Source organism: Quercus suber, unplaced genomic scaffold, assembly GCF_002906115.3.
Source record: "Quercus suber isolate HL8 unplaced genomic scaffold, Cork oak 2.0 scaffold_122, whole genome shotgun sequence".
NCBI lineage: Eukaryota > Viridiplantae > Streptophyta > Magnoliopsida > Fagales > Fagaceae > Quercus > Quercus suber.
The window spans coordinates 661,206-683,879 of NW_027069587.1; the positions used below are offsets into that span (position 1 = coordinate 661,206).

General features: G+C 32.6%; 2 protein-coding genes across 2 annotated transcripts; both read left to right on the forward strand.

Annotated features, from left to right (window-relative positions):
- The first annotated feature begins 4,957 nt into the window (after nucleotides 1–4,957).
- Nucleotides 4,958–6,002, forward strand: LOC112021035 (UPF0481 protein At3g47200). The gene is made up of 2 exons (XM_024053602.2): nucleotides 4,958–5,387; nucleotides 5,518–6,002. Exons 1-2 carry the CDS (start codon nucleotides 4,958–4,960, stop codon nucleotides 6,000–6,002), a joined length of 915 nt encoding a protein of 304 aa, XP_023909370.2.
- Nucleotides 6,003–8,481: 2,479 nt separating this feature from the next.
- LOC112021028 (uncharacterized) lies at nucleotides 8,482–14,715 on the forward strand. Its single transcript, XM_024053597.2, has 2 exons — nucleotides 8,482–8,874; nucleotides 14,394–14,715. Exons 1-2 carry the CDS (start codon nucleotides 8,623–8,625, stop codon nucleotides 14,466–14,468), a joined length of 327 nt encoding a protein of 108 aa, XP_023909365.1. The 5' UTR covers nucleotides 8,482–8,622; the 3' UTR covers nucleotides 14,469–14,715.
- The last annotated feature ends 7,959 nt before the right edge of the window (nucleotides 14,716–22,674 follow it).

The following is a 22,674-nucleotide window of genomic DNA, read 5'->3' on the forward strand; positions in this document are numbered from 1 at the left end:
ATATATATATAAATATATATATATATATAAAACCTAAGCAAAAAATAGAGACTAACGTTAAAAAAAAAAAATGCAAGCAATCTAATTCAACTTTCTTCTTTAATTAATGAATTTTATGTCGAATTTTTTTATATTGTTATTATTAATAAAATTTCAATTCAACATATGTGGATCGATATTTGTTTATATCTAAGATTTTCTTTCTATCTTATTCTTTTGTTATGTTTAGAATTGATTTTCTTTTGAGTATTTGGGTTAATCTCCATATTTATATTGACATTGTTTTCGTGGGTTTTGTTTTTCAGTTGAAATTTCTTCTAATTTTTTTTTTTAATTGTACATGGCAGATAAAACATCTCTATTTTTTGGAGAAAAATCAAAGCTGCAACCTATGTCTTCCAACCTAGGGAATGATAAATTTTTATATGGTATGTTATATATAAATTTGTTGAATTTGGTTTGGTTTTGAAGTAGAATTTGGGGATTCTATAAATTTTGAAGTTTGATATTAATTCTTCACCTTAAGTGCTTTTTATTTAGGTTCATGTGATTTTTTGTTTTCCTATTAAAAGCTATGATTTTTGGTTGATTAATTATTTGTTTGGATTAATTTCAATTAATTATTTGTTTGAATTCAACATAAAAGATTGGAATTAGGTATTATAATTTTGATATTGTTCCATGTTTTGAATTGTCTATATTGTTATTACTATGAGAAAGTTATATTGATACTCAAATTTGAAACTTGATGTGTCTTTCTCATATCATGGTCTTTGTTTATATATTTGTACTTTATATTAGTTTTGAGAGTGTGTCTATTTATATATAACTATTGGGAGTTTTGTTTTATTAACTTAAGAATTGTAAATTACTTTGTAAGTTTCAGTAACTATACACTTGCAATTCAATAACGTTCAATGTTAGACAACACTTCTAAACTATGGAAAAGTATAGAAGTTAAATATTTCTTCATTTTTTTTTTAAAAAAATGCTATCTAGCAAAATGTCTATTTACTCATTGTTGGATTTTTTTTTTCCTAAGTCAATAGTTTTTCCGTGCGTTGCACGGGTTAGCAACTAATTATTATTATTATTATTATTATTATATTACATTGTATATGTTAAGGCATATAAAAGCAATATTTATTAATTAGTGTATTTGAATTAATTTATTTTATACATTTCATATTTTCTAAAACTATTATTATATGTTAATGTGTAATCTTTAATTTATTCAACACAAAATTATTTAAAATATTCAAAGAATTAATTATAATTAATTTAAGGGATAACTACACAACTTAATGAAAAAAAAAATTCTCTTAAATTGTGTAAAATTAACTTGATCAAATTTTTATATATACATAAAAATAATATAAATATAAATAAATATATATATGTGTGTGTGTGTGTGTGTGTGTGTGTGTGTGTGTATACACACACACAATCATGTAATAGACACGTTTTAAGTATAATTGATATGTGTGGGTATAAATTATAGATATATTTTGCTTGGCCTTACTGGAAAATATTGTTGGCTTCGCCACTAATCTAGTATATGTGAGACAAGGAATTACAAAACCTCTTAATATACTTCAGGTCCTCTTATGTTGGGTTGGATGTCTTTACAATCCTCAAATTTATTATCCCTCTTCCTCTTTCTTTTCTTTTTGTCTCTTATCTCCTCTTGTGTAAAGCTTTCTAGGTTTTGCTTATTTGGTTAGATTTCCTTATTCCCTTTTTAAACTCTTTTCCCCCTTTTTCGAACACCTTTTTGGATTATTGAGAACCATTTGAGTTAAAAAGATGATTAAGATTTATTTTGTCTAATGGTATTCAAATTAATTATTCACAAAACCCACATTTATTACATCTTTATGAAGTCTTTTAAGTCATTGCTCAGAAAGCCAAGGGTTTCTTTGTTCTTTTACCTTTCTTAGTTTCTTCCTTTCTCTCTCGCATCAAAAGCTTTCAGTGTCATGTCCTGTTTTGTTTAAGAAAACATTTCTCACACGGAAAAGGTTTAGTTACAAACCTGATTAGAGACTTGAACCCCCAGAAGTTAAATATTTCTTCATTTCTTTTTATTTTTTTATTTTTTTTTATTTTTTTTTATACAAGATAGAAATTTTACTCTATCCTAATTTAAGTGTATATGTGTGTGAAGCTCTCTCCTAGAAACTTGAACCCCGGCAATTACCCCCATACCCTATAAGCACTTACACTTGTAGAGTGACCATCGCACCAAGAGTATGCAGTGGTGACATCCACCTAAATTAAACAAGTGTCTTGTCATGTGAATCTCACATGATGGCCTTAAGTCATTTAATGGACCCATTATGGTATGTTATGAGAGGCTTGGTTGAGTGGGTCTTAGATAGATATGTGTGGTGGTTGATTATTTGACTAGCAATATATTAGGTAAGGGAGTAATCGGATTTTGTGTGGGTGATTCTGGTCATGGGTTTAGGTTAAGTTATTGAGCTCAGTTGACACGAACTATTGGGTCAAATTGGATGTAGTCGATGTCTTTGAAAAATGATATTGATTCAGTAATGTGGTGACACTATGGAGGTGAAGGGAGTGGGGATAGGGAATGGCGAAGAAAGACAAGGGATCGAGAGTGCCGATGGAGTGAGAGAAAGCGGTTGAGGGTTGAGAGAGAGAGAGAGAGAGAGGACCAGAGAGTAACGACTTAAGTTTTGAATGGGTTCGTTAAATGACTTAAGAAGGTTGGATGAGGTGGCATGTCCTCCAACTTGGTTAATTTGTAATTAAACTTTGTTCTTGTTACCATTTCATTTGTTTGTTTGGTTTTTTTTTTCCTGTGCATATTAATATATATGCAACAAGTTTTTTCCTATTGAGAGGTGAGAATTACCCCTACTTGTTAATGTTGCTTTTGCAGCTAGAAAGAAAAGAGCCGGACAGGCAGAAAACCAAAGAAATCATAATGTGCTTTTTTGAGAAAAAAACACATTGTGATTTCTTTGGTTGACTTTGTTTGTTTCAACGATAATATTTTCTAAAAAAAAAAAAAGAGTTATTTTCTAAAAAGTATTTTCAATAAAACTATCTCATTTTCCAATATTTGGTAGCAACCTTAAATGAGTTAGAAAAATAATCTCATAACTTCCTTTATTTAACTTGTTGTGAGATAGAGTCATTTTCCAAAAAAATTAGTGGAAAACAATCTCTAAAAATAAGCCACTCTTTTCTTATTTACCAAAGATAATTTTTCTTTTAGTCATTTTTTTTTTTTTACACTATCAAATACTGGAAAATATGGAAAACTATCTTTACACAAGATTTTCTATTGAAACAAAGTTAATTGATTTTGAAAGATTTTTGGACTCGGTTACATTGGTGGGCTCAAGATAATTCACATATCATCATGTCGTAATTATTACTAAATTGGACAAAATCGGGATACAAACCAATTTGTAGCAAAAGACTACAACTCCATTAAATATATTTTTATTATATGTAAATTTTGACAAGTTCAAATTTGAATTATATTTTCTTCTTGTATTCTCTATTATTACAAAATTTTAAAATATCAATAGTTATGTCATCAATCAAATGTTGAAAGTTTAACTTTTTGTAGTCTTATTATGTACATATAAAAAATAAAAATAAAAAGTTTATAGATCAAATAGTAGATAACATTCGATTGGCACAAATTTTGACTTGTGTGCTAAGAATATAAAGAACATGCATGCAATCTAATAGTTTGATTTTCAAATTATGTAGCCTATGTTAATCTTTTTAGTGAGAGTTGTAATCATTGATTATAACCAAGTTTCTAGCGAAACTTTCTCATGAGATACTCTATTCACAATTTTGATGCCTAAGTGTTAGTGTTTAATGAATATCACATTCAACACATGTTGATTTCTTTGGTTGACTAAAATCAATGAATATTAATTGTCCTTGAATTTTTTTTTTATCAAAGGATTCTCCTAATAAGTTAACTTTAGTTCCAATATACATTATATTTAAGGTTCATTGTAAAATAACAATTCAAAAAAATAAAAAAAAAAATGTAGCTACTAAGAGTTTTTTTTTTTTTAGACATAAATCATGAGGCTGAATTATGTAAATCCTTCCCCTTCTCTCTCAAAATCCTTTTATCTTTATATATATATATACACACACACACACACACACACAATAAGCACAATTAATCAAATCAACTAAAAATTTTACACTTTTTTAAAGGAGGATTCATTATCCACTTAATCTTGATTGTTAAAATAAATTTTTGTTGTTATACATACATACATACATACATATATATAGATGCACAATTAAGGTTAGGTTTAAGACATTAAATTTTTGTTTATTGGTTTCTTAAAAAATATTCGATTGTCTATTTATTTATTTTTCAATCTTGCCCCAGTGTTCGGATGATTATGCGATAATTTCAAAAGAAAAAACCTAATAAAAGTCCTGATGAAGATATGTATATAGGGTTGGGTTGGGGCCTGGAGCCTAGAGCAAGTAATGCCTCGTGGATTAAATTCTGGAATGATTGTATTCTTGTGCTAATGAGTGTTGTTTATCTATCACAGGAAAAAGGAAGGTAACGATTGAAAACATGCCTACTTGTGAAAAAAATGATACTACCATTGACATTACACAACCCAGGGAGCCCAGGGAGCCCAGGGAGCCTAACTGGAACCCCAAGTGTTGCATCTACAGGGTCCCCAAAAGACTTCGTAATGTCAATAAAAAAGCCTACACTCCAAAGTTAATTTCAATAGGCCCTGTTCATCGCAACAATGACGAACTAAAGGACATGAAAGAGTGGAAAGAAAATTATTTAAAGGTGTTCTTTTGTCGGACTGGCAAATCCCGGGAGGAGTTTGAATACATCAATAAAAAAAATGAAGATGAGATGCGCCGTTGTTATGCAGTAGGGATTTCTCAACCCAAAGATAAACATTTCGTGGATATGATTCTAGAGGATTCCATCTTTATCATTGAGCTTTTCTTGAGGAATTATGAGGATCCAAAAGATGAAAAGGATTATATTTTAAGTAAACCATGCCTAAAAGATGGCATAATGCAAGACTTGATATTACTTGAGAATCAGCTTCCATTTTTTATACTCGACCGCTTATATGATCTAAGTGGGTTTACAGGCATTCGTAAGGGCTTTCTCACGCTTGCCTGTATATACTTTTTTGATCGCAAGAAATTGCCCGATGACAAGGAATTATCCACTGATGAGATGAAAGGCGTAAAACATTTCACTGATTTGTACAGACGTTTCTACCATCCACCCAAACATGAAATTCGAGAACAAAATATTGATCAGCAACCACATAGTGCAACAAAGCTGGACAACGCAGGACTGATATTCGAGAAGTGGGAACCTCCTGGTCAGAAGCGGGAACCTACTGATCAGAAAGCAGAAGAAATATTCATTTGAAGAAAAAAGATGGTTACTAAACATACAATTCAAGCGTAACTCGGCCTGTTGTAAGTGCATCAATTGCTCATGGCCCACAGTTTGCTTGGAAAAATTTCCAAAATTGAACCGTTTTCAAATTCGCTTGGTAATCCCAGAGTTTGTGGTACATGACCGAATTGAAGAAATTTTCCGAAACCTCATGGCCCTAGAGCAGTGTCATTATCCAGATGAAGCTTACATATGCAATTATATCAAACAATTGGATTTTCTTATCAACAGGGAGGAAGACGTTGAGTTACTTGTTGACAAAAAGATTATTGTTAACTCATTGGGCAGCAACCATGCAGTTGCCAAGATGATAAACAACCTTTGCCGTGAAATTGTGGGAACAAAATCCTATTACAGTGAAGTCATTGAAGACCTTGATAACTACTACAATAGCGGTTGGAACAGAAATATGGCATCCTTGAGAAATGTATATTTCCGGGATATTTGGAGAAGCACGGCAACTGTTGTTGGGTTCGTGGTCCTGCTCATCACTATCTTGAATTTCCTTAGGCCTTTTGTGTTCACGAATACCTAACTTTCTTTTCATTGTGATATTTTAATATGTATTGGAAGTTTGGCATTGCTAGTAGTTGTATTCGAAATCCAGCTTGTTATATCCTTTCCTTTTCTAAAAAATATGAAGCATATTTGTATCCTCTGTTCCCTAATAAAAGAGTGACATCCATTTCCGTTTCAATTTATATAACATCATGTTGTATTATTACATTATTAATTGCATTCTTTCTAGTGCTGGTAATAAATAAATTTAATATAGACTCAGTATAAAGGCCCTTGTATTTCACCCTCCCATAATTCAGTGTCACGCCAGATTTTTTTCAAACACATAAATCACAATCCATTAAAACCATTTTTTTTGTTTTTTTCTTTTTTTTTTGAGAAGAAAAAACCAAGCTCTTGAGCCCATGTATTCCGAAGGGCAATGCCTAAGATGCAGTACATTAGGAGCAATATATTATATTTTTTAATTAAATTCAGACACTTGGTTGTATTGACCAATAAAATACAAACAGTGTTATTATTTCAAAGAATTATTAAATTCAAAGGTAAAATGCAATTAGACTCCCTAAACTTTTATAGGGCTGCACTTGTTGGGAAATTGCTTCAGATTCTTGTTGTGACTTGGAAAACTAATTGCATTTTCTACTTAAAAAAAGAAATATTAATTTAGTTATTTTTTGGGTTTTCTTTGTGTGGAAGGAAAGGCTATTTCTCGAAATAGAATGTAAGGTTATATTTTGTAACAGTTTTTGTTTTCTATTTTCAAAAACTTGTTTTTGGGAATATAAAGAAAAAAAAAATTCTTGTCAAAAACATGTTTAGTTAGTTGAAATTAAAAAATAGTTTTTTTGAAGAAAAAAAATAGAAAATACTAAAATATGTTGTTACTAGGATTTGAATTTTAATGCTAACTCATTAAATGAGACAAATTCATTAAAGTAAATGCGTATTTTCATTGACTTTTGAAAATTAGAAATTGAAAATAGCTTTTTGCATGTTTTCAGTTTCCTTCACAAATTGAGTTTTGAAAATAGTTTTTGTTTTTTGTCCATTTTGGGTTGCCAAACAAGTTTTTTAGTTTCAAAAATAGAAAATTGTTTTTGTAAATAAAAAATAAGGGGGAAAAAAATTATCAAACATACTCTAAGCTTCTTCCTTGTCAAAGACATAAAGTATTTCTGCTTGTCTACCATGTTTAGAAATTAAAGTCTTATAAATAGATAGTGTAGCAAATGATTAACTTTGGCCCAAGGGACCTCCCCTGTGGGGAGAGGAGACAATCTTAAAATTGAGCATGAAATCAAAAGAAAGGTAGATAAATTTTAGGTTTTCTCTAGGGAAATATTTTTGGGGTGCTACAACCATAAAAATTGTTGTATCCAAGGTGAGTGATTCTTAAGTGAGTTCTATTATTTTCTAAAGAGAAGGTGCATTGTATTTGGTGTAGATCTCAAGTTAGGCATAATCTTGAGAAGATATTGTAATTTATTTTATAATAGTGAATTTATTTGGAATTTGTCCCATGATTTTCCTTTTGAGAATAAATGATTTTCCTAATTCTATGATTATGTGTGTGATTGACATCTTGACACAGTAATTGTTGTGATAAAGTTTTTGATTGATTAAAATTATTAGTTGAATTTATTAATTCAAGTAAGACTAAATTAGGATTCAACAAGTGGTATCAAAGTTTAGTTGATTTATTGGATTATTTCTTGTGTGAATTATGAGATATCTAGGACCGGTAGGTCCTAATGGAATTTGAGAGAATATTATATTCGGTACAAGTTTGCAAGAGTATGGATTAAGCTACATAAGTAGTGATTTTTTTTTGAGGAAAAGTTTGCTTTGATTAAGTTGGAGCTATCTCAAAAGGAAAAAAAAGGTGATAGAATTTGAGTTAGAGTAGAGATTTTTGTGAAATGCCTTAAATTCCTATTGTGACTTGAAAAGTTAATTGGTTTTTTTGTTAAAGAAAGAAAAACTAAATTGGTTTTTTTTTTTTTTTTTTGGTTTGGAAAAAAAGGATATTCCTTAGAGGTGAAAGAAAAGACTATTCCTTATCAAATGAGTAATGAAATAGAAAGTCTTACAAATAGACAATGATGCAAAGGATGTTTTGGCCCAAGAGTTCTTTCCTTAAAATTGAGAGTGAAATTAAGAGAGAGGAAAATATGGAAAAAGAAAAACATAAGACTACGTTGTTTTAGAGAGAGCTGATTGAATTAAATGAATTTGAAATTACACAACAAAATTGAAATTTAGGTAAAATTAGATAGTGCAATTTTAAATCAATGGGGTTGATGGGTTTTAGGTCCTTTTGTGAGTTAATGGGCTGGTTTTTGTTTTTTTGTTTTTTTTGTTTTTGCTGAATTAATGGGCTGATTGTTTTACAATGTAGATGGTGTCATTATCATACCCACAGATTAATTCATCTATGTAAAAAGCCCATTAACACCCAGTTCAAAACCCAACAAAAGGACAGACCCCATCCCCCAAGTTAAGCCATACAGAGAAAGGGGAAGCAAAGAACGTACAACAAATTTTAGATAGACTGAAAAGAGAGTTGGGGGCAGAGCAAGACTGCAACTGCAAGAGCTAAAGCTGGAGAGGGCAAAGTTGAAGTTGGATCGCAGATGGAGGAGGACGAAGGCGGCGGTGCCGGTGGTGGTGGTGGTGGGACTGGGACTGGTACTGAGACCTACAGTCACATCTGGTGGGCCCTAGCTAGTGCTGCCCAGTTGGGGTGGGCCATATCTTCCTTCAAAAGAGGCCACGCCGGCGACTCCCACTTCATGCCTTTCAAAGCCTTCTCCGTCGCCTCCCTCTTCGTCGGCGCCACCGCCACCGCCGCCGTTTCCGTCCTCCACGTCTCCGGCATCCACAAGGTCCGCTTCTCTCTCTCTCTCTCTGGCATTTTAGGGGCTTTTTAGTCTTTCCAATATCAAGTCAAGGCTGTGAAATAGTGTCGAACAACATGAACATAAACTGCAACATAAGCGTTTAAGAATCATTGCTTAAACTCTGTGTCTTTTTTTGTAGTTCACCTGACATGATTGAATACGTTATCTGTAGATTTACTTTACTACTTGTGTAAGATGGGTCTTAAACAATCTTCAATGTGTCTCCTTCAAAATTCATATGATAGAAACCCGGATGAGGATGCTTCGGAGTACTTAGGTAATTCAATAATAGGTTTCGTAAAAGGGCGAAACTTAGATACAGTTACTTATGTACACTACATTAGGTTCCTCAATTAAATTGAAACACAAGACTGTATTGACTAACAAAGCATAACTAGTCTAATGTGTTTTAATTTAATGGGGAAAGTAATGTACCTATGTTTTACCCTTCACAAAATCTTTTTATATCTATTCTGAAATGGGCGGGTTAGATTTTGTTTGCCACATCATCAATAATTTAAATTGAACCAAAATGGTGATAGTCAACGTTTGACATGACGAAATTTAGTTCACTTATTTCAATATGGATGGATAGGATTTCAGAAATTTTAAGAACTCTAGAGGATGGATCTGTAGAAACACAGCCCGAGAACAAAATTAAATGAACTTGTCTGTTCATTTGTCAACACTGTTTAATTTGAGTATGTTGATCATTAAATAAATTGAAAGAGGAAAAAGAAAAACATTTGATGTGATTTTGGTCTTTTGTTAATTGCAAAAAGTGTTTATTAATCACAGGCTTTAGTTGAAAAAGGCTGGCAGTGTGTTCTGAAGATAACTTGCCCATGCAGGATAAGCATTGAACAAAACAGATATTCTTTCCACATATTATCTGGAAATAGAATTTCTTTGTTTAGTGTCTACCTATTGTTTGATCTATTTAATTGTTAAGCAGTATCTGGTGATGATGGTAACAGAGTGAGTCATTGAAACTGTTATTTGAAGTTGAGTTGAGTGCTTTCCCAAAACTTGATTTTTTTTCATGTATGAGTATTTTAGCTGGGGTGTACTGAGAGCATTATTGCTTGAAAAGTTTTCCAACACGAGTGATGGCTTGAGCTCTATTTTACCTTTGATTGGTTCCGAATTTTCAACCTCTTAACTGGAGTTATGCCCTCTTGGCCATATATACAAACTGTGCTACACTTCGTTGGTGTGTCATTACTTGGAAGGGATTGTGTTTCAATTATACCTTGGCTTCATTGCTTTGAGTTAAATTTTGGGTGGAAAAATGTGTTCTCTTTCTTTTGGCGGATGTCTTTTAAATTGTTATTTCTTTTTCCTCTTCTTTTTATTGATAAGTAATAAGATATATTGATACCAAAAAGGAAGCACCCTAGTACATAGGGAGTGAACAAGGGTACAGAAAATCAAATACAAAAATTGCAAGAATCTAGGAAATCGATAAAAGAAGGGAATGATTGGTTTTGCAAAGCAAACAACCAATACAATAAAGTTCTAAAAAAGAAGAGCTTGAGGTCTGGAATAGAACTCTCAATATCTTCAAAACAACGACTATTTCTCTCCCTCCAAAGACACCACATTAAGCCATGAGGAACGATGGACCATATATAACCATTTCGATGACGACCGAAGCTGCCTTGCCAACACCCTAACAGCCCCAAAACAGTATGCGGCATGACCCAAGATACACCAAATAAACCCAAAACCATAGACCATAGATCCATAGCAACGGGACAGTGAAGGAAGAGATGGTCAACCGATTCACCATTTCTCTTGCACATGTAGCACCAATTCAAAATCCACACCTTCCTTTTTCGTAAGTTATCAATCGTCAAGCATTTCCCTAAGGCAGCAGTCCATACAAAGAAAGCAACTCTAGAGGGAATCTTCTGCTTCCAAATACTTCTCCAAGGAAAATCGAAGATAGTAGGACCAGCTAAGATTATATAATAATCTTTCACCAAGAACCCCTTATCTTTGCTAGGAATCCAACACATCTTATCCTCACCAAAGCCCCTTATTGAGGAACCGTATATGGTTTCCATGAAGCTTAACAAAGCCTCTAATTCCCGAACATGCACAACCCTAAAGAAGCTCACATCCCAAAAAAGGACTCCATTGGGGGATTTCATAAGCTCAGCCACACTAGCCTCCTTATTCCTGCAAAATCTGAATAGGTTAGGGTAGCTAACTGCAATAGGAGTCTCTCCACACCAACGGTCTTGCCAAAACTTCACCCTAGACCCATCACCAATATCATACCGAATATTGCGTGAGAAAAAAGGCCAACCCTGACTGATACTCTTCCATAAACCAACACTTTGAGGACCATTAACAGATCTAGTACACCAGCCCCCCTCACACAACCATATTTCATCTCTATCACTTGTCTCCAAAGGGCATCCTTTTCAATCCCAAATCTCCATAACCACTTCCCAAGTAGAGCTATATTGAAAAGACTTATCTTCCTAATCCCTAATCCACCCGAAGAAATAGGAGCACATACAGTAGCCCATTTAACCAAATGAATTTTAGGTTCATCACCAAGACCGCCTCATAAGAAATTCCGTTGGAGCTTCTCAATTCGGTTAGCCACACTAGCAGGTATTGGAAATAGAGATAGAAAGTAAGTGGGTAAATTAGAAAGGGTGCTTTTGATTAGAGTGACTCTACCTCCCTTTGATAAATACAAGCGTTTCCAACCCACCAATTTCCTTTCCATTTTCTCCAGGATCGGATTCCATATAGTCTTATCCTTGAAATTAGCACCCAAAGAAAGACCCAAGTATTTCATTGGCAGAGAGCTCTGCTTACAGCCAAGGACATTAAGCAATAAGTCAAAATTATGCACTACTCCAACCGAAACCAATTCAGACTTGCCCAAATTAATCTTTAGTCCCGACACCACCTCAAACCAAATAAGAATCATACAGAAAATCAAAATCTGGTTTAGATCAGCATCACAAAAAATAAGAGTATCATCCGCAAAAAGGAGATAAGACACTGCCAAGGATCTTCCCTCCAAGTTCCCACGCTAAATCTTGACAAGCGACCTTCAAGAACTGTTTTATCCAACATTCTTCCCAGAGTTTCCATCACCAACACAAACAACAAAGAAGACAAAGGATCACCTTGTCTCAAACCTCTGGAGCTACCAAAAAACCCACAAGGAGAGCCATTAATCAAGATAGAGAAGCGGACTATCGATAGGCAAAAGGAAATCCATTGTCTCCACTTGGCTGAGAACACACTTCTTTCTAACATTTGCAAAAGAAAACTCCAATTTACATGGTTAAAAGCATTCTCAACATCTAGTTTACAAATTAGCCCCGACACCCCAGACTTCAATCTACTGTCAAGACATTCATTAGCAATAAGAACAAGGTCAAGGATATGTCTATCCCTCACAAAAGCATTTTGAGATGCTAAGATTATATCCCCCATAAACACGCGAAGCAGGTTAGCCAAAACTTTAGCAATAATTTTATAAACCCTCCCGACAAGACTAATGGGCCAGAAATCCCTAATCTCACTTGCTGCATGTTTTTTAGGGATGAGAGTAATAAATGTAGTGTTTAAGCTTTTCTCAAACTGACCTTTAGCAAAAAAGTGGTGAAATACAACCATAAGATCAGGTTTGACAATCCCCCACGGAACTAAGGCCAGCTGTTTTTGCTCCTCTAAAACCTCGATAGCTTCACACCGTGGCAGAGGTATCTGAATCGGAACCGCAACCCTCCTTCCATCACGTAGTTCAAGTACCCACTGCTCCGGATTTCCCCATTTCTTGACTATATTGCCATAATGCTCCTAAAGAATCAGTCAAAAGTCTTGCTCTAAGCCCTCTTCACTATCTGTGGTGCATGCCAACTCAATTTTGGCCTTATCAGCCACATCGGAATCGAGAAGCTCAGCCTCGACTACATCGGAGGTGTGATTCAAGTCAAACAATGCCGATAACACATACCTGGCATCGTCGACCTGATCGGAGACGTGAAACTGAGCAGCGGCGACCATCGACGACATCAATGGCGTTATCAGCACCTCCACCACTCCATTGGAACTCAGAACTTCAACCGTTGGGGACGTTAAGGCCGATGGAGCGACGAAGACTTCCCTGGAGGTTGGGACTCTCGAATCGGGAAAGATAGGGAGTTAAACTCTTTTGATTTGGGCCACCAGACCAAGGTGGGTTTGGGCTTAGAGATATTGAAAAGAGTTGGGTCGGGCTGGTAAGCTTTTGAGAGTACAGTGGGCCTAAAGACTTGCGTGGGCTCAACACTTCCCCAACCCACTTCCTGGAAATTGGAGTGCTTAACTTCCCACTTACCATTCAGCCCACACTCCAAGCACAAAGAAAGTTCTAGCGATAAGGGAAAATTGGTGCCGTTGAAAGCATTGGCATTAATCCCAAGCACGATGTCAACACCAGGTACAGGGCTTTCCTTCCCAACACCCATATCCCGTGAATCCTGGAACTGACTGCTCAGGCAAGATATGTTAGAATTTTGAAAACTGGGCATTAAATGCTTTCCTTTTTTGCTTCTACCATTGTCTTTCCGATCACCATCCACCATTGCTGACAAAAAAGATTTTTGTTGCCTAAACTGTTGCCCTATCAGGTTCAAAACAGATTGGGATGGAGGTTTGACAGGAAGTGAGTCGGGAGCAATAGCTTTGCGTAGATGCAATCCAAATCCTCTCCACCCACTGCCCAAATTCCCTTCCGGCACAATGATGGAACCTTTCTGATGCCCATGAACAAGTTCAGAGATCATAAGGAAGCTTCTGTGTGCATTGGAACCCTGTTGCATTATAAAAACCTTATTACCGTCCCTGAAGGTTCTTGCAAAATTTTCAGGAGGTATATTTGACAAGAGATCCTCCACATTAGTTAGCAAACGTTTAGCCCTTTCTTTACCCATGAAAACTGACCGGAGGGAATCCTTATTTCTTTCATATATACGTAACATATAATAAGAACCACCCTCCTCAACCGAAAATTCAAAAGTTTTGGACTCGACGAAAAAGAAAATGGAATTTTTCTTCTTCCAACCTCCATGCAGTTAGAGTCAAGTACTTTTACCTCTTTTTGTCACCCTAAAGTTCTACTTTTTCAGTTCTTATCTCCAAACATACTTCCAACCCTCTATGCTGTCACCTAAAATTCTAATTTTATTATCCCACACTAAGCTGATATTCTTTTGGCATACAAATTGCCACTATGAGTTCAACAATTTATCAGCTATGATAATTGATCGATAAATCATTGTGCATCTTTTCCACCTCATTATCACTAATTATATAGGGATTATGAAACTTAGGTCGCTTGTACTGTTTGAACTTGAGCACAATGGCATAATAATTAAACTCTTACTATACTTAAAAATGAAGAACTTTGTTTCAAGTGAGTGTTTGGTTTATTTATTTATTGATTTTGAACTGTTGAAAATGTGCTCAATGTTGCATATCTTATATAGGTGGAAGACCTCCTGGAAATGGGTGCAAATATAAGAACTGGACTTGGAGTTCATCCAAGGGCACGAGATGAATAAGTTACTTCTCATATACATAAATTGGAATATTATTGTTATTTTTAGGTGCTAAGTTTTATTTCTGAGAAAGATTGTTGCTTTGTCTGGCCATCTTCTTTGAAGATCATTGTCTATATTTTTTAATGAAAACAAATCCATTTACAAAGAATGGATATCATGCATGCGTAAAAGCACACTCTGTTTCTTTTCAAAGAGAAGCTAGCAGAAGATTTTTCTATTATTAAGAACCGTCCTCGCTTCTCTCAAACCAGAAGTTATGTGTTGTGTGTTCTTTGCCCATGATGAACAAATGGGTGAGAAATTTCCTGTATGCTTGAGTTTCCTTTTCTTTTTCTTAGATAATCCATGATTAGAAGCTTGCTCCCACTGATTACATTGAGTTAATATCTGGATTTAAATTCTATAACAATTCAGTGTAAAACCATATGGTTACACTCCAATAATGTTTTTGCAGGATAAAAAAATTAGGATTTAGGTGACAGCAAGGGTAGAAGTATGTTTGGAGGTAAGTACTGAAAAAGGAGCATGTCGATTCGAATGAATCATCTTTTCTACAGAGGTAAATCTTTAAAAAAAAAAAAAAAAAAAAAAAAAAAAAAAAAAATCTAGCATGGAACTCAAGTTCCATGTTGATTTTTTCAAGAACTTGATTTTCTAAAAATCAAGTTTCAAAACAGGGACATATCCCTAAATAGTTTCAAACATGGACATTTTACTGAAAAGTTTCAACGAAAAGGATATCTTACCATTTTGACCCTGGTTGTGGTTTCATATTATGCCTTGTTGCTATCTTAACTGTGATCAAACATTGCCTTGTATTGACCTAAAGTGTGTTGGGTTACATCTATTAACATGGGTCAGCACTAGTCTCGGGATCTTGACAAAGCTTCAAAGTGCCGCATTAAAACGGTTAAAAATAAGGATTCATTAAAAGCACATCTATTAACTATTACATCTCACATAAATGTGATAATTGCATGGTCATTGAATCCAAATTTTGAGAAATTATACTTCTCATGGTAGAATACTTATTTGCCCACCATTTTACTAAAAGATTCTTATCTATTTAAAATTATTGGGCCAAATTGGGCATTTGCCCATTTCGCCCAAAAGATGTAGCAAAATGCTCTTGTTCTAAAACTATTTAGCAAAATATCTCTATTTTGAAACTCTATTTTTAAAAATTCGAGTTTCAATGAAAAACTCGATTTAATGAAAATTGAGTAATGTGAGAAATTTTACATGGAACTCGAGTTCCTTGTTCTTTTTTTTTTTCTTTTTTTTTTTTTAAAGTTTGATTTCACATAACTCAATTTTCTAAAAATCGAGTTATTCATTAAAACTCGATTTTTAGAAAATCGAGTTTAAAACAGGGACATTTTGCTAGATAGTTTCAAAATATAGTCATTTTGCTGAAATGTTTTAGCAAAAGGGGCAAATGCCCATTTTAACCAAATTATTGAGTAAATAGTTAGTTTCTGTTTAAAAAAAATTTCTAATTACAATTTTAAACAAGTACGAGTTTTTAAGTAGAATGGTGAACAAATGACATAGTCTACCACGAAAATATTATAATTTGTCTCAAATTTTTAACCTGACTCTTACACCAATAAAATCGTAATGCACAAACAACCATATATACCTTCTTAAGCTAATCCAGTAATACATACGGGAGACAATAAACCCTTCCATAGTGTCGTTTCAATTACTAGAAAAATAAATTTACAAGGATCAAATTATAAGATTTAAAACTTTAATTCAGGAAGCATTTGACCTTTGCACATGCTGTTACTTAATGGTGCGCTTAGAATCCAGCATTGAAGAACAAGTGAACAACCACCTCAAGGTTTGGTTTGGTTTGGTTTGGTTTGGCGCTTTTGTTTTTTTTTTTTTTTTTTTTTTTTGGGAAACAACAGCCACCTCAAGTTGAAAGAAAATACATGCAAAATCATAGAAAGATGTAGCTCTTACTTTTAGAAAAATTACATTTTACCACTTTAAATTATACTTCAAATTATGCTTTGCAATCTAAATTTTTTGAATGCACATTTTAAACCATAAACTATGACTCATGTTATACTTTGCACCCCAATGTTAAGTTTTCCATTAATTTGAATAGAAATCCAAAGTTTACAATGTAAAGTGTAATCAAAAGCATAGTTTAAGGTGGTAAAATATAATTTCTCATATGTATTTTGGGACTGAAAAGAGAGGTAATTGGGTCTATTAAAAAAATGTCATACTTTTTCATCCAAAGTTAACAACAAACTTAACATTGAGATGTAAAATGCATCAATAGTCATAGTTTAGGGTGCAAAGTGTGCATTCAAAAAGTTTATGGTGCAAAGTGTAATCTAGAGTATATTTTAGAGTGCTAAAGTGCAATTTCTCCATTACTTTTTATTAATCATCACATTGGATACGTACTATGTAGGCCACAAAAAAATATCATTCATTCCACTTTTGTGTTCTATTTTATGTTTTATCAATTGTAATATGATATGTTTCTGATTAATGCTTCGTCAACTACCCCTTACATTATTGCATTGTTTGATTATGTATATCCATACAATTGTTTGATGGTTTGGTTGATTAATAGGTCAATCACATTAATTCTACATTAATTAATAATTAATTAGCCTTAATTAACAAGTCATAATTAAAATTTGGGGGTCAGTACCTAATTTATTAGGTTTGAACTTTCAAAGTGATTGGTGGAGAAATAAGGTATGCATGAGGGGATATTTATTTATGAGAAGTGCTATGTTCATAACATTTTCACAATACTTTCCAATTACTTTATCAACTGGTAAAGTTTCTAATGGTTGAATAAAAGATTTGAGGTTTAATCCCCGCCTACACCAAAAACCGATTGGTGTCTTAGTCTGATGATAAAGAGTTATAACAGAGAGCAGACGTCATAGGTTGAAACTTTCTCAGAAAAAAAAAAAAAAAAAAAAAAAAAAAAAAAAAAAAAAAAAAAAAAAAAAAAAAAAAAAAAATTTTCACCACAAATTCTAGGTGATAAATTGTTATTAATTCTAATTTGAACCTATTACTAAAATTACTTTTTTTATCCAGTCATAATAGTCAATAATAACTTGCCACTTAAGATTTGTTGTGAAAATATTGTGGGAATGTTGGAAGTCATGGTAGAATGTTCAAAAACACAGCGTGAAAAACTTTAGAGGAACTAGACCAAAGCAACCCTTGAGTAGAATTTGCAAATGACTAAACAAGAATAATCGTTTGTTTGTGAATGACGTATGTTGCTTACATGCATGGATGTCATATAAGTTGTTAGTATGCTCCTACATCAAATTTAAAACATAAACAATTAAAATTTATTATTTTACAATGAAAATAGTTCTTAATTTCTTATTTTCTTAATATTTTGCAAGTATGAAGGATACAAAGAAGCTATGTAATATATATATATATATATATATATATATACACACACCACCATTATTTGTATCATGTTATAAATAGTGTAACTCCTAATTTTACACCTAATAAATTTTACACATGCCAAATTGTATATCAATAGGATGCTATTTACTATTTGATCCATTAACTCATTTTAATGGATAATTTTGAAGTAAAAATAACTTGAAAGTTAAAAAATTATATAAATGAGATATCTATTAATCTTAGTTTTTCTTGAAAATTTGCATAATGTAATTCAAAGATGGATTTTACAAAATACAAATCTAATAAAATTTATTAAATGGAATAAAATTGGTAAAAATTTCACCAGATGTAATTTGAATTTGGGTTGTAGTTGGCTAAATTTGTACTATGTCATTAGAAAGAGTTTAAAGAGGCAAATTCATTTGTTGTCACTCACTAATTATGTATAAGTGATGCATTAATTGTTATAAAAAAAAAGTGATGCATTAATTAGAGACAATCAAGGTTTAGTCATTGGCTCTTTGTCTCAACAACTCTCATAGGACTTTCAAGCTACTGAGGTTGAGATTTTTGCAAGTGTCTGTGAACTGGAGTTTGCTCTGGAGATTGGCATAATAGATGCTATACTGGAGAAAGACTCTGAGCTGGTGATTAAGTCATTGGGTGACCATGCCTCTTCTATGGCCTCTAATGCAAATTTGTTGAATGATGCTAAGTTTATTTCTAGATATTTTTCTCAATCATGTTACTCTCATACTAAGAGGGAAGGAAACGAAGTTGCTCATGGTCTGGCTTCAAATGTTGTTAATGTCTCAGACTTTTTTTGGTGTGGATGGAGGACATTTCATTACAGCTTTTCTCTATAATGCAGGCTGATATAGTCAGTTTACCATAGGCATCATTTGAGAGTTCATAAGGGAATGAAATGGAATGATCATAAGAGAATGGAAAGGAATGGAATGAAATGTATTTAAGCAAGGGAAAGGAATTGAAAAAAATGGAATGGAATGAAATTAGGTAACCCTGATTGGATGTTTTAAAATAAAGAAATGGAAATAAATGAAAATAAGTGGAATGCAAGCAATCTTATTTGGAAGTAACATAGAGGGAATGGAATTGAATAATTTTATGACAATATTACTATTAGACCCTTCTTTTAAAATAAAGGGTTGAATATATAGGGGTATTTTGGAAGTTTTAGTAAAAAAAATCATTAAATCTAATTTTATTCTCTCCCATTCCTCCTAATTTCAAGGAAAATGAAAATTTGAGATTTTAAGGGAATAGAGAGGAATGAGTATTCCCTCCAACCAATTTCATTTCCTCCCGCTTAAACTCCCAAGCAAGGGAATGAATTTTCCATTCCCCCATTAAAACTCTCAAACAATGAAAGAGAAGAATATTCTAAAATTATTCTTTTAAAAATCTACTCATGTTTTTGTCCAAAAAAAAAAGTGATGCATTAATTATTTATGTAAAATGAAATTTTGTACATATTTTCTAAAATTTTTGTGTAAAACAATTGATTAGGATCATAGTATTCCTACTTAAGTTTCATTATGTTGACAACAATGGAAACAACTTCAAACCAAAAGGGAAAAAACACATTTAGGAACATATGAAATTATTAATTTAAAATTTGTGTGATTAGTGTAGTGAAAATAATTAAATATTTATCAATAAAATTAAGAAATTAATTTCTATTCCGAACTATATTAATCTTAACAATTTATACTCTTCTTTTCCAATGGCAGCTTATACATATATTAATGCGCATTAGATTTATTTGTCTTAGAAAATGTCCTTCTAGTTCCCCTTTTTAGGTCATAGATGGAGAAGGGAGATGCTTAATGTAAGGCCGCTCACCAAAGTAGATGCCAAGGGTGTGAGAGACCGGGAACTTGGGTGCTATCAAAAAAGAGATTTGGGTGCTTTAAGGAACCTCTCTTTTGGGTAGTGGTGTAAAGTCGCCACTTATGTTATATACAAAAAATAAATAAATAAATAAATAAATACAATTACATATTCAAAATATGTCAAATGTCATTGATTGAATAAAAAAGTACAATTTGGTAGATTAACCTTACAAGGCTTTGGTCTTAGTTACAATCTATGCAAAAAAATAAAATAAAAAGCTTTGGTCCTAATTACATTCTACCAAATTTAAAGACAAAATACTAGTCTACCTATCCAAAGTCCTACGTTCGGGGGTTAGGTTATGGAATGGGAAAGTGTTAGACACCTATTCTGCCTAGACATAGTTTGGTCTTCTAGACTCTAATAACCGTTATATACCCTTTTTGTATGATGTTGGATGATATGTTATAATACACATGACAAACACTTGACAAAAATTAATTTAAACAAATTCACCTTATGAATAATGTCCTCTTTTAAAAGAAAAATCAAATATGTCTTGAAAGATTAAAAAAATGAGATTTGATTTGTAAAAATCAGATCTATTTTTTAGAAGGAAAAAAAAAAGATTTTATCAAGAAAAATCAGATTTGTTTTTTGGTAAAATTAAAAAAAAAAAAAAAAAAAAAAAAAAAAAAAAGAGAGATTTTTTTTTTTGTAAAGTTAAAAAAAAATGAAATTTGATTTATAAAAATCAGATCTGTTTTCTTAAAGGATATAAAAAAAATAAAAAAAAATAAAAAAAAAAGATTTTGTTAAAAAGAATTAGAACTATTTTGAAAAGTTTAAAAAGAAAAAAATGAGAGATTTGATTTGTAAAAATCATATATGTTTTTCAAAGTAAATACAAAAGACTTTTGAAAAAGGATTCACATTCATGAGACAAACTTACTATCCATGGATCAAATATTAAAAAGAAAGACTTTAACCTAACTCTTAATTCTTTCTTTGAAATTTCAAAATCTGCAATTTAAAAAAAAAAAAAAAACTTTTTAGATTTGTATTTAATGAAAATACATATCAATTTTGTGACCAGAAAAAAATCAGATTTGTATTTAATGAACATAGAGATCAATTTTGAGACCAAAAAAATTTAGATCTGTATTTAATGAAAATACAGATCAGTTTTGAATTAAAAAAAAAAAAAGTTTTGTTGATCATTTGTAGATTTTGTCAAAGAAAAAAAAAATCAAACAAACAATCAACTAAAGAACATGTCAAAGAAAATTTCAACTATGTATATAAGCATGGCAAACATGAATTAAGAACAAGGCACAATAAAAATCAAACATATTAACCGCATTCATGCAACAAACAATCACAACATACTAATTAATGGAAAGGAAAAACAAATAGAAGAATATAACTAAATACCTCTTGAATGTGCATGCTCTTCAAATAAAAGAATATTTTAGAAATCAAAGAAATTTTCACTTCTTTCAGTTCTAAAATACTTGACATATAAAAAAGAAGTTCTTAAAGCAAAAACCTCTAGAACGTTTTTAATGTAAGGGGAGAAGAGAAGCCAGAAAAGAAGAGCCTTTAATTCTAATCTTTTCCCTCTATTTATAAAGGTTGGGATGCTTAAAAAATAAGTTGAATGAGATTAGATATGATTTGGAACACGTCCTTATCTCTAAAAAGTCAAAAAGATAGGATTTATCTCAATCAAGACATTCTCGGGCCGGGCCGAGCATTTGGGCCAGTCAACACTTGGGATGTGCCGATTGGCACTCCAAGAGAGCCAACAGACCTTCTTGGGTGCTAGGCCCGCATTCAAGTTTTTGTTTGATTTGCACTCATTTTTTGAGGAATTTTGAGCCAGAAATTGTATCTCGACACATTTTGATTTGTATTCTAAAAATTAATCCCTTTTTCTTGATATTTAGGTCTTTAGTGTGATAATTATCTTTTAGATAAATATTCCAAGAAAACTTGATTATTCATAACTTATTTGTTATCTGATTATCCACTCTATTCTCATGCAAGAAGGCCCATTTATGACACTAACCAACAACCAATCATAAAATTATTTAAATAATTTTAATTGTTTAACCAATCAAAATTAATTTAAATTAATCGTGCATGATCAGTTCCACCCAAACAAAATGCATGCAGACCATGAAAACTTGATCTTGTGATATCTTTCAATTCAACAATCCGATTCATGAATCGGACATATCGTCGCGGTCGTTCGAATCTCAAGATAAATTTTATGAGACGCAACGAATGAATTAATGCATGTAATGCAACTCTAAATTTTGGGTATATAAATGGTCACTCTAGCCATCTTCCAAGATTAATTATGGGTGCAAAATTGAGTGTCTATAGAATGCCCCTCATTGATAGAGCTTGCAAAGCGAATGTCATTGTAAAACAAAGGCACTGATTTTAACGGCCATGATTTAATTGAGGTTGACTTTTCAAAGATTACCTAGCCCTAGAACCTAAAACCTTGGAACATAGAACTAGTGTTTTGCTACTTTGAAAATTGAGAACTATGAATACTTAATCTACTTGATAATTGATGAACCTGAACTAAATCTTGAAGTTTGAGGTGACATAGAGGCTTCTCTATCACAGTCTAAATTTGGGTGGATTGAGCTATCTCAATTTTCATGTTTGGGCAACCAAAGGGCTTCTCTAGTTTGATCTGAATGGGAAGTAACCAAGAGGCTTCTCTATCTTGGAACTTGAGGTGATTAATAGGCTTCTCTATCTCAATCTAGAACCATGGGCGACCAAATGGCTTCTCTACTTTGATTTAAATGGGAGGTAACCGAAAGGCTTCTCTATCTTGGAACCTAAGGTGATTGAGAGGCTTCTCTATCTCAATCTGGAACTGTGGGTGACCAAGGGGCTTCTCTACCTTGAT

Bases quoted from the DNA above. Each gene is read 5' to 3' on its own strand.
- LOC112021035 (XM_024053602.2), top strand. From the start codon at position 4,958: ATGATTCTAGAGGATTCCATCTTTATCATTGAGCTTTTCTTGAGGAAT. The intron at 5,388-5,517 runs GTCAGAAGCGGG...CATGGCCCACAG, and splicing joins CGAGAAGTGGGAACCTCCTG to TTTGCTTGGAAAAATTTCCA.
- LOC112021028 (XM_024053597.2), top strand. From the start codon at position 8,623: ATGGAGGAGGACGAAGGCGGCGGTGCCGGTGGTGGTGGTGGTGGGACT. The intron at 8,875-14,393 runs GTCCGCTTCTCT...TATCTTATATAG, and splicing joins ACGTCTCCGGCATCCACAAG to GTGGAAGACCTCCTGGAAAT.